Source organism: Vollenhovia emeryi, unplaced genomic scaffold (assembly GCF_000949405.1).
Source record: "Vollenhovia emeryi isolate VEMERY1.0 unplaced genomic scaffold, V.emery_V1.0 DF939594.1, whole genome shotgun sequence".
Lineage (NCBI taxonomy): Eukaryota > Metazoa > Arthropoda > Insecta > Hymenoptera > Formicidae > Vollenhovia > Vollenhovia emeryi.
In genome coordinates, this window is record NW_011966772.1 from 11,874 (window position 1) to 23,839 (window position 11,966).

General features: G+C 46.6%; 2 protein-coding genes across 2 annotated transcripts in view; one reads left to right on the plus strand and one right to left on the minus strand.

The window, feature by feature from the left end:
- LOC105557144 (skin secretory protein xP2-like) overlaps positions 1-2,199 on the plus strand; it is an 11,906-nt gene extending 9,707 nt beyond the window's left edge. The window contains exon 2 of the mRNA XM_012004313.1: positions 1,451-2,199. Coding sequence (XP_011859703.1) covers positions 1,451-2,199 — 749 coding nt within the window. The remainder of the gene's footprint in view (positions 1-1,450) is intronic.
- Positions 1,222-10,167, minus strand: LOC105557143. The gene is made up of 2 exons (XM_012004312.1): positions 8,317-10,167; positions 1,222-1,273 (listed from the first exon to the last, which is right to left on the minus strand). Exon 1 carries the CDS (start codon positions 9,343-9,345, stop codon positions 8,512-8,514), a length of 834 nt encoding a protein of 277 aa, XP_011859702.1. The 5' UTR covers positions 9,346-10,167; the 3' UTR covers positions 1,222-1,273; positions 8,317-8,511.
- Between the last annotated feature and the right edge of the window lie 1,799 nt (positions 10,168-11,966).

Sequence of the window (11,966 nt, forward strand, 5' to 3'; positions counted from 1 at the left end):
TGAATTCATTCGAACATCTAATTCTCTGACGTCGTTGTAACGCACTTTACCACGCGGCGCGCGCGCTCTCCTGACATATTATTTATTTTCTAAGGCTATTTGTTAGATATTTCAGGTATGTTTGTGGTTATTGTAAAGCATCTAATTAGCACTTAATTCTGGTGTATTGATTTTTTGTGTAGGGTCACTCCATATATTTTTTGGGGTATGTGGGGTTGCAGCTTAATGGCAAGCTGGACCCCCATTTTTTACGTAATTTCCTGCTAAACGGTTTGAGCACTAAAATTCGGACTGCGGCACTAAAATAGCACCTAAATAGCACTAAATTTTTGACCTAGTGCGACCTTGATTTGCGGTGGTTGGGGGTCCAGGTTAATAGGGGTTCTCCCAGGGGAGGCCCGGGTATCCATAAAGGATTCTCCTGCGTTACCAAAAAAAAGGTCGCATTTCGTTCCTAACCTCAAAAAAATGATGAAAGTTGGAACATTCATGAAAATACCCAAAAGCAAAGCGATTATATGTTTTCAGGGTCGCTGAGTCCAAATTTGAAGGTCATTTGACTCGGCGAGGTCGCATTCCATTCATAACCTTGAAAAAAATAAATTTTAACATCGAAAACTGTCCCTGACACGTGAGAGAAAATTGTTTTTATTTTTCCCTGTGATATCTTGTTCTTTTATTCTCAAAGGACCTATGCAGGGGGTTTCTGTGACGTTTCACCCCTTTTTGAACAACTTCTCTTTGCAATGTCCAACAGTAATCTGCTAACATATTCACATCCCACCTTCCCTGATACCTACGTTCCATCTCCCTTATGTCTTGATGGAATCTTTCTCCCTGCTCCTCACTGTAATACCCCAAATTCATTTGAAAGTAATCTATGTGAGAATCCAAGAAGTGCAACGTTAGCTTCATCAAACAACCAAGCTTTTGAAAGTTTTTCACCAGATGAGCTACTATTTTCTTGAAATTTTCATTTTTATGGTTACCGAGAAAGTTTTCCACGACATTTTTGAAACTCGTCCACGCAGCTTTTTCCATTTTGTTCATAAATTTGATGAAATTCTGATCGTTCAACATTTTGCGGATTTGTGGGCCATCAAAAACACCCTCATGCACTTTTGCGTCTGAAATATTCGGAAATTTTTGCTGTAAATATTCGAAACATTTGCCTTCTTTGTGAAGAGCCTTAACAAATTGCTTCATGAGACCCAATTTATTGGAGAGGAGGTAGAAGTACTCTGTCTGGATCGACTAACGGGGTTTGCTTAATGTGGCGGCCTACGGCAGCCACAGGGCGCCGCGCCATAAGGCACGCGCCTGCACGCCGCGGAATACGGTAGTTCGCGGCGCTACCGATAGGTGGCGAGGCGCGTGGGCGACGAACCTGCGATCAAGATTTGGTCAACTCTAGGATAAAAGGAGGACCCCCGCAGCGAATTTTAATCAGATTTTCCGGCGCGAGTCGCCGAAGAAGGAGCCTCCGAGCGCCAGTCGCCCAAGGACATCCCACGAGAGCGCAAGACGCCCAACGCAAGAAGCGCCAGCCGCTCCACCAGGCGTCAACCGCCTTCCTCCGAGCGCCAGTCGCTCCTACGGACGCCAGTCGCCCTCCGGGAAGCGCCAGCCGCTTCACCAGGCGTCAACCGCCTTCTTCCGAGCGCCAGTCGCTCCACCAGGCATCGACCGCTTTCCTCCGAGCGCCAGTCGCTCCTACGGTCGTCAGTCACCCTCCGGGAAGCGCCAGTCGCTTCACCAGGCGTCAACCGCCTTCCTCCTGAGCGCCAGCCGCTCCTTCAGGCGCCAGTCGCCGTCCGGGAAGCGTCAACCGCTTCACCAGAGCGCCAGCAGCTTTTTCCAGCGCCAGCCGCTGCACCGGGCGCTAGTCGTCTCCTTCAGGCGCTTGACAGGACGCAGCCGCTGCCCGTACACCTCCAGACCAAGCGTCCCAAGGCGGATGCACCCACGGACTGTCGGCCAGGCACACCGGAACCGGACCCGCAGCGAGATCAACCGGAACGACCCAGGACACCGAGGGTGTGCTTAGTCGTGAGCGACGACTCCGACCACGGGAGCACACCTCGTCGAGCGTACCTCGCCGACGCAGTAACGCAGACAAAACGGAAGACTTTTCGGGACGCGGCAACTCAAACAAAGTTCAAGGGTGGTCGACACCCAGCGTGTAAGAACCACAAATAAAAGGTCTGTCATGAGTGCGATGTACCGCACATCAGACGACGACCTCGCACGCGGCAAGGTATCAGATAACCCCTGCCGCATGCGACGAAAACGAGTATCCGGAGCAAAGTACGAAACCATCAAAGCCGCGCATACAGTTGCTAACGGAAGAACTGCTTACTAAACAATAAACGTCCTAACAACAGGGCCAAGCGCGATTGATATAAAATGGAATGGAAAGGAAGGAAGGCGGGTCAATCTAAACTAAGTAACGATACGGTTAACTGCTGTTAACACGAGTGCAAGAATTATACTAGTTCTGAATAAAGAAGCCTTTTTACTAAAACGGTTGTTGAATCGTCGACCTAGAGTCGTTGAGTGAACCCGGCAAACGATCCCGAATCACATCCCGTGCCCCGACTGCGTCGAGAGGCACAACAGGTCATAGTAACCTCTAACGTAGCGTCCATAATCTTGCCCTTCACTACCCTTCCTCTTACGGTCACCCACTGCGTAAAGCGTAGTAATTAAGAGGAACGAACAGGCTAGCCGGAGCCTAAAATTGGTGACCCCGACGTGATCGCAATGGAAGGAGAAAACGCTAGAACACAGGTTACGGAAGAAGCCGTACTAAGCCGAGTCGCGGTACGAGTACCTCCCTTTTGGAGCGATGAGCCCGAATTATGGTTCACGCAACTCGAGGGACAATTCACTCTTAGCGGTATAACCCAAGACCACACTAAGTACTCCTACGCCATCGCATACTTGAACTCTCCGCAAATAAAGGAGATCAAGGACGTAGTAACACGTCCGCCTGCAGACAACAAATATGAAGCAGCCAAAACAGCACTCATTTCGCGGATGTCCGTTTCACAGGAGCAACGTACACGGCAACTCCTAGAACTCGAAGACATCGGGGACCGCAAGCCCTCACAATTTCTTCGACACTTAAGGACATTAGCAGGCGAAAACGTGCCCGACGCTTTGCTACGCTCGCTCTGGCTCGGGAGACTACCCTCCCAAATGCAAATGGTTCTCGCTACACGGACAGAGGACCCCTTAAACCAGGTGGCCGAACAAGCTGACCGCATACACGAAATGACTAGCAAAACAATGGGAGCCTCTACAACGGCCGTCTCGACAAAAGGCTCACCGGACAAGAAATCTCTCGAAGCTCAGATGCAAGCTCTGACGAAACAAGTGGCAACCCTCACTACGCAACTTGCAAAAGGTAGGGCTAAAGAAAAAAAACAGGAGAGAAGCAGAAGCCAGAGTCGAAGCCGGAAGTCTAAGAAAGACAACGATGAGCATTGCTATTACCACAACCGATTTGGTGAAAAGGCTCGCAAGTGAACTAAACCGTGTACTTATGTAAAACCGGTAAAAGAGTAGGGCAGTCACTGTTGGTGGCCAGCCGACCTGCCCAGACACCCCGCCGCCTATACATAACGTGCAAAAACACCAAGACTCGATTTCTTATCGACACCGGTTCAGACGTGAGTGTATACCCTCGCACGAAAACGGCAGGATACCTCTCGCCTACAGAATACGAGTTATTTGCAGCCAATGGCTCCGTAATAAAAACTTATGGCAGCCTCACAGTGCAACCAGATCTAGGCGTCCGGCGGGCAATCCCGTGGCGTTTTATTATAGCAGACGTCACCACTCCCATCATAGGAGCCGATTTCTTAGTCTACTACCACTTACTGCCCGACCTACGGGAAGGAATCCTCTTGGATGGCAAAACAAAAATACAGACGCGAGGCACGACAGCAAAGGAAGCACCGGATTCCATCAAGGTTTTGACCATGAAAAACGAGTGTCACCGTATCTTGTCAGAGTTCCCTGGTCTAGGAAGGGTCACTAATAAGATACACACTATGTTCCGGATTCAATTATGAATCTCGGTCTGTTCGTCACCGGCGTGATGGCAGCATCAGCCGGGTCAGATCGTGCAGCGCCACAGGAGCGCTGCGCGCGCAGGCCCGATCGTGACGCGAGGCGACAGAGCTTCTTCACGCTCGTTTCCGGCGCTTTTTGGCTCATGGCTACGGTACTAAGTACACGCGTCGTGCAGTGAAAAGGACGTTAGTGTGCTCTCGTGGACTTTTCTCACCGGAGAATAAACTCAGTGCGGACAAGTAGTGGACTCAGAAGTGCGACTCAACTCAGACAGCTCGGGATACAGCATCACCGGCGGCTCAAGCTCACCACGCATCGCGCAAGCCGGCGCCGCGTGGACACGGCTCACGGGCATCTACATCGCGAGGCCGGTGTTCGATCAATAATATCGACCCGGGCAAGTGATTCAAAGACTTCTCATCCAGCGTTAATTCAGAGACTGCTCACTGTAAGCTTTTACGTTCATTAAAACTGTGACTCGATATTTTATCCAATCTACCCGAGGTACGATCACGTGATTTTCACCCTCGCAAGCGTGCATTCGCTCCCTGAGCCTCTCACCGCGAAATCCTCTCACCCTGCTTCCATCCGCAGCGGTAACCAGCGAACTCTCCTCGCGAGATTCGCGAACACACTACGAAACACAATACTCAGCACCACATCAAAACCACAGACGGTCCACCTGAAGCGTGCCGCCCCCGTCGTCTAACTCCGGACAAGCTAAAAATAGCGGAGGCCGAATTCAATCTCCTATTACAAGAAGGGATAATACGAGCGTCCAAAAGTCCATGGTCAACACCGCTGCACATGGTACCCAAGAAAGACAACTCATGGAGGCCATGTGGCAACTACAGGAAGTTAAATACTCGAACAGTACCAGACAGATATCCTATACCGCACATCGAAGATTTTTCGCAGTCGTTACACGGCAAGAAGATCTTCTCCACAATAGATTTGGTCCGAGCATACAACCAAATTCCATCCGGAGGATATCCCAAAAACCGCCATAACAACTCCCTTCGGCCTTTTTGAGTTTGTCTACATGCCATTCGGACTACGCAACGCAGCGCAGACATTCCAGCGGTTCATTAACGAAATCATAGGCGAACTGGAATTTTGTTACGCGTACATCGATGACATCCTAGTTGCTTCCCATAATGAGGAAGAACACAAAAAACATCTGCGCACACTCTTCAAAAAACTAGAAGAGAACGGAATCATACTCAATCCGGCTAAATGCGTGTTCGGGGAAAAACAAGTACTTTTCCTCGGATACGAAGTATCAGAAAAAGGTACACAACCCCCGCAAGACCGGATTGAAGCCATTAAAATGTTCCCTAAGCCAGGGAATATCCAACAATTACGACAATTCCTGGGGACGTTAAATTTCTACCGCAGATTCATACCGGATGCCGCCAAGGACCAAGCTCTGTTAAACAGCTTACTAGGCGGTCCCAAAACAAAAAAGAAGGCACCCATCACATGGACCTCAGAACTAGAGGAGGCCTTCGCAAAATGCAAAGCAAGCCTGTCTAGAGCGACACTTTTAGCTCATCCAGACCCCGAGGCGGAGTTAACACTCACAACCGACGCTTCGGACACAGCCATAGGAGCAGTGATCCAACAACAAACTGAGGGAGCAATGCAACCGCTAGCCTTTTTCAGTAAGAAACTAAACCCGGCACAACGCAAATACAGCCCGTATGATAGAGAATTATTAGCTATATACGAAGCTGTTAAACATTACCGCCACATGCTCGAAGGTAGGACATTCACAATTTTTACCGACCATAAACCATTAATATTCCAGCAGGATCCATTACATAGCTCTCCAAGGCAAGCGCGGCATTTGCAGTATATCGGGCAATTCACAACCGATATTCGGCACATCTCAGGCAAAGACAATACAGTGGCAGACGCACTATCAAGAGTGGAAAGCATACAGACGGCGATCAACTTGGAGGATCTGCCCAAAGCGCAGGAGGAGGATACTGAGATAGTAGATATCCTAAAAGGAAACTCCTCCCTCAAACTGGAGAAAGTCCAGATACCTGGAACCAGCACAAAGCTTCTCTGCGACACCGCAACGCCTATCACACGACCCTTTGTGACCAAGCAGTACAGAAAGCAAGCATTTCTGTCTTTACACAGCCTATCACACCCTGGGGCCAAGGCAACAGCTACGCTGGTCGCACAACGATACGTCTGGCCACAAGTCAAAGCAAACTGCATCCAATGGGCGAAGGAGTGTTTAATGTGCCAGAAAACCAAAATAGGCAGGCACAACAAAACTCCGGTAAAACAATTCATGAGCCCCTCAAGGCGCTTCGAGCATATACATATCGATATCGTAGGACCACTACCAATCTCTAAAGGAAAAAGATACTGCCTAACCATCGTAGATCGATTCACACGATGGCCCGAAGCCATACCCATAGCAGACATTACAGCAGAAACAGTTGCCCAAAAACTGTTCTCACAATGGATAGCAAAATTCGGTACTCCAACAAGGATTACTACGGATCAGGGAAGACAATTCGAGTCTGACCTGTTCCGGCAGTTAACAAAAATCACGGGTACTACACACATCCACACAACAGCTTACCATCCAGCCGCAAATGGAATGGTCGAGCGCATGCACAGACAAATGAAAACCGCCATAAAATGCCAGGCAACAGAGGCATGGACGGAAGTACTACCCGTGGTAATGATGGGTATACGGGCAGCATACAAGGAAGATCTATAGGCATCCTCAGCAGAATTGGTTTACGGAGAACCACTGAGGCTTCCAGGGGAATTTCTCCAAGAAACCCCGAAGGAAACGACAAACAACACGAGTGACTTCATCGAGAATCTAAGGCGAACTATGAGAGAACTACGGCCGCAATCCATAAAAAGACATGGAGCATCTGCAACGTTCGAACATAAAGACTTGAAAAACACAACTGACGTGTTTCTAAGGCATGACGCGCCAACTCGAGCATTATAGCCAACATTTGACGGCCCATATGAAGTACTCGCAAAAACAGAAAAACCTACAAGTTACGGATAAACAGAAAAAACGTTCACGTAACAATAGACAGACTTAAACCAGCGTATATGATGGCAGATTCTAACGATACCAAAAACGCACCTATTACGCAACCGGCCACATCGGTTACACAACCCGCCGTTCCAACAGAAATAAGGACAAGAAGCGGAAGGATATCACACAAAACAGTGCGTTTCCAAATACCGACCAAAAATCAACGAAGGGGGTAATGTGGCGGCCTACGGCAGCCACAGGGCGCCGCGCCATAAGGCACGCGCCTGCACGCCGCGGAATACGGTAGTTCGCGGCGCTACCGATAGGTGGCGAGGCGCGTGGGCGACGAACCTGCGATCAAGATTTGGTCAACTCTAGGATAAAAGGAGGACCCCCGCAGCGAATTTTAATCAGATTTTCCGGCGCGAGTCGCCGAAGAAGGAGCCTCCGAGCGCCAGTCGCCCAAGGACATCCTACGAGAGCGCAAGACGCCGAACGCAAGTAGCGCCAGCCGCTCCACCAGGCGTCAACCGCCTTCCTCCGAGCGCCAGTCGCTCCTACGGGCGCCAGTCGCCCTCCGGGAAGCGCCAGCCGCTTCACCAGGCGTCAACCGTCTTCTTCCGAGCGCCAGTCGCTCCACCAGGCATCGACCGCTTTCCTCCGAGCGCCAGTCGCTCCTACGGGCGTCAGTCACCCTCCGGGAAGCGCCAGTCGCTTCACCAGAGCGCCAGCCGCTTTTTCCAGCGCCAGCCGCTGCACCGGGCGCTAGTCGTCTCCTTCAGGCGCTTGACAGGACGCAGCCGCTGCCCGTACACCTCCAGACCAAGCGTCCCAAGGCGGATGCACCCACGGACTGTCGGCCAGGTACACCGGAACCGGATCCGCAGCGAGATCAACCGGAACGATCCAGGACACCGAGGGTGTGCTTAGTCGTGAGCGACGACTCCGACCACGGGAGCACACCTCGTCGAGCGTACCTCGCCGACGCAGTAACGCAGACAAAGCGGAAGACTTTTCGGGACGCGGCAACTCAAACAAAGTTCAAGGGTGGTCGACACCCAGCGTGTAAGAACCACAAATAAAAGGTCATAGTAACCTCTAACGTAGCGTCCATAATCTTGCCTTTCACTACCCTTCCTCTTGCGGTCACCCACTGCATAAAGCGTAGTAATTAAGACGAACGAACAGGCTAGCCGGAGCCTAAACTTAATATTTTGCAAACCTGGCTTGAATGAAATTCTCGTTGGCCATTCTTTGCGAGTATAGTGATTCTTTCTATCCCTACTATTCCACAAACACAAAAAAACATGGATTTTTTGTAAAGCCTGTTTGTTGCCCTAATACCAAACCTAAAATTTTCAAGTCCCCGTAAATTTTCCAATTAAATTCTGAATACTTGATCTTTTTCAAAACAAATTCAAGATTTTGGTGAGTCTCCTTGAATGAGCTATCGGTATAGGAGTGAACTTATTCGTGTTGTGAAGTAATACTCCCTTGAGACTTCTTTTAGAAGAATCAATAAAAAGTCTCCACTCCTCATCCTTGTAAACACCTGGTTTCAGTTCATCCATTAACCCTTGCACATCGTTACAATACACCAGCGATGGGTCGTCTATTTTCGTGAAGTATTTTCTAAATTTTTCTTCTCTGTTTCGGAAATAATCAACTTTAACATCTTTTGCTAGGTAGTTCTTTTTTTTCATAAACGACGTAAGAAGTTCTGCACCATCTTTTGGTAGCCCTATATCTCTTACCAAGTCATTCAGTTTCTCCTGCAACGTAACTTGGAAAACTTTATCCTTGCCTCTACCTGGGATGTAATCGTCGTCATTTTCGTGATGCTCCAATTCATCACTATATTCATCGGAATCATTTTCTTCTTCGGATTCAATGTTTTTCCTCGATTCGTCTACTTCATCGGAATCATTTCTTACTTTTAGATAATTTTTATTTTCAAAATTATCAGAATTTCTCTCATTACAGCACGATCTTTCTGGTTTTTCTACTGTTTTGACATTGGTATAAACAAAGCTTTGCTTATTTTTTCTAGTGAAACCTGTGACGTCATTCATACAAAAGTAACAATCCTTTTGATGCAATGGCTCTTTCCACAACGTAGGTTTGTTATATTTCATGTCCTTAGAATGTCTGCTTGAATTCCAACGATGTAACATCTTAGAACAAGCTGCACATATTTTGTGTGGCATCCATTTTTTGTACGTTATTTTAAGCCAAAACATTCCTGATAAATATTTTCAATTTTCACAGAAATTATTCTTCGATCTGTTGGGGGCTGGTATTTGCTACATATGTAGCAAAAAGCATCAGTGTCTTTGTTGCATGTATGTTTCGAAAGAGAAACTAGAAATTTTTTGTTTGAAGGTGCCATATGTGTTGAGAAAAACCCGCGCGTGAGGGATCCTGGTCCGACCGCAGGTGAGTCTACCGTCCTAGGGGTGATAACTCTCATACCTCCCTAGGCCTAAGTATGAGAGCTTTCCGACTTTGACGAGGACTAGGTCAACTCGTCGTCGGACACACTACGGCTTCATCCTCACACCCTCACGTCCACCTGCAAGGCAGCGCGCCTTCGCTGGCTTCGTTACCTCAACAAATCTGAGAACGAATCATTCTACACATCCCCTTTCGGGGCAGTTGTCATCGTCACAGTATCTGTCAAGGCAGCAGGATTTTGTGCTGCAGACTGATAGCCATGCTCGAAGAATGGCTAACAAGTTCTATGTACCGGGCGCTGAATACAAACAATTTATGTCGAGAACAGTTTTCAGTGTTTTAATTCATTTTTTAAGGTTATGAATGGAATGCGACCTCGCCGAGTCAAATGACCTTCAAATTTGGACTCAGCGACCCTGAAAACATACAATCGCTTTGCTTTCTGGGTGTTTTCATGAATGTTCCAACTTTCATCATTTTTTTGAGGTTAGGAACGAAATGCGACCTGACCGAGTCAAACCAACCCCGGATTCGGATTCAGCGACCCCAAAAATGTATAGAAATGTGTATCTCGTCTGGTGGACAAGACCTTTTTTTTCGTGTGCCTGTGTAATTAATTACTCGTTAACTATTACGAAAATTGCAAAATGGTACAGGACTTTTCCGTTCATCTCAATCCGTTCTACCTTCTCAAAAATTTTGTCGGATATGGAAAGACTCACCCTGTATACATATAGCTTGTAGGGCAAGTGCGGAAGTGGGCCGGAACGGAGGGCCCTTCCATAAATCATTGATCCGTCATTAATTGACTAATTACTGGCTGTGGCGGAATGAAACTTTGTCCACTTGTAGAGGAGATTTTCTCCATTCTTATACATTTTGTCCCGTATTGATTGTTACTTGCATTCTCGAGTAAATAACCCACATACCTATTTCCCTTTTTTCTATATAGGTTTCCGTGATACCGAACCAAAGGCGTACACACGGACTTCCTTCATAATTCACCGGAATTTTGACGGAGCCAATGATTTATTTTTCATCAGAGCGCTAATTTGTGTTCTATGGCCTGTGCTGGTAGCGTGGGCTAAGGTGGAGGCGCTCGCTCGGCGTGGAGTCGCGACCTCGAGGGTCGCGCTCAAGTATTAATTATTTAACGCAACGGCGCTTCGTTGTAATCGACAATCATACAGTCTCATAATTTGTGGATTACAACAAATTGTATCCTTGATAATAACAAAAAAAAATAATATGGGCGACGGCACATCGCCCGGTCGCTCACAATTGCCACGTACCTTAACTTATTCACTTGGTTTAATAATACCACTTAATGAGACATAATTAATTCAAATACTTAACGAAAATTATTAAAATGCTTAACGAAAATAATTCAAATACTTAACGAAAACAATTCAAATACTTAACGAAAATAATTCAAATGAGAAAATAATCCATATTCAAATGAGAAAATAATTCAATTCAAATGAGAAAATAAGAAGAATCTTCGGGTGGGAAATAATTGATTGTACTTGTCACTTGGCACCGGCACTGTCTCTCACTATTCCTACCGGGTGGCGCAAAAGTTGAGCGCCGCACGTAACAAAGTTAATACTTATTATCATGACCGATAATATTTTGAAGAACACAAACACTAGAATCCTTAAGAATTACTGTATCATCCCTTCCATTCATTGATAAAAGAAACTGTCTACAAAGTAAATTTCGGTATTGAGAATAGTGATGGAAAGTAGTTGTAGGTATAGGTCCATGTTTATGTAAACCTGAAACTTGAATGAAATCTTCAGATGAAATAACGTTTTCTTTTAATTGTTTTTTCTCATAACGTCTATTTGCTATTTGCTGTAAATGTTGATTTAGCTTTCTGCACATTTTTTTGAAATAATTCATGTTATTTTCAAATGGGAAGGCTGAAAACGAATCCAAAGGACCAAAATTTTTTACATCATTAGCCAAGTGTAGAAGACCATGGACATTATACGAAAGAAATTCTATACCATAGTGCTCAAGAGCTCTTTGAACAAATATTTTTAACATTAATTCTGCTTTATTGACAGCTGCTGCATTCCTACAAGAAATGGCGTCTGCTAAAATACGAATCGCAGAATGTAACAATAAAAAATGTAAATATATGGCTTCATTCATGAGTTCACAAAAAATAATAGGACCAGTGTATAACAAACTCTGACGATGTTCTGTAGCTTTAAAAGTACGATGCTTTGTAATATTAATCGCCTTTCTAGCAAATTCTTTTGGACAAAATTTCTTAGCAATCTCTAATCTAGGAGAAAGAGTTGGTAAATATGCATAAAAGGTCACACCTCACCGATGTCCTCGGCACTTAGATATATTGTAGGGGAGAGTTTTCTGAGTAATTCCCCGCAAAAATCAA

What these genes read in the sequence shown, in the direction of transcription:
- LOC105557143 (XM_012004312.1), bottom strand. Translation starts at nt 9,345, where the DNA reads ATGTTTTGGCTTAAAATAACGTACAAAAAATGGATGCCACACAAAATA.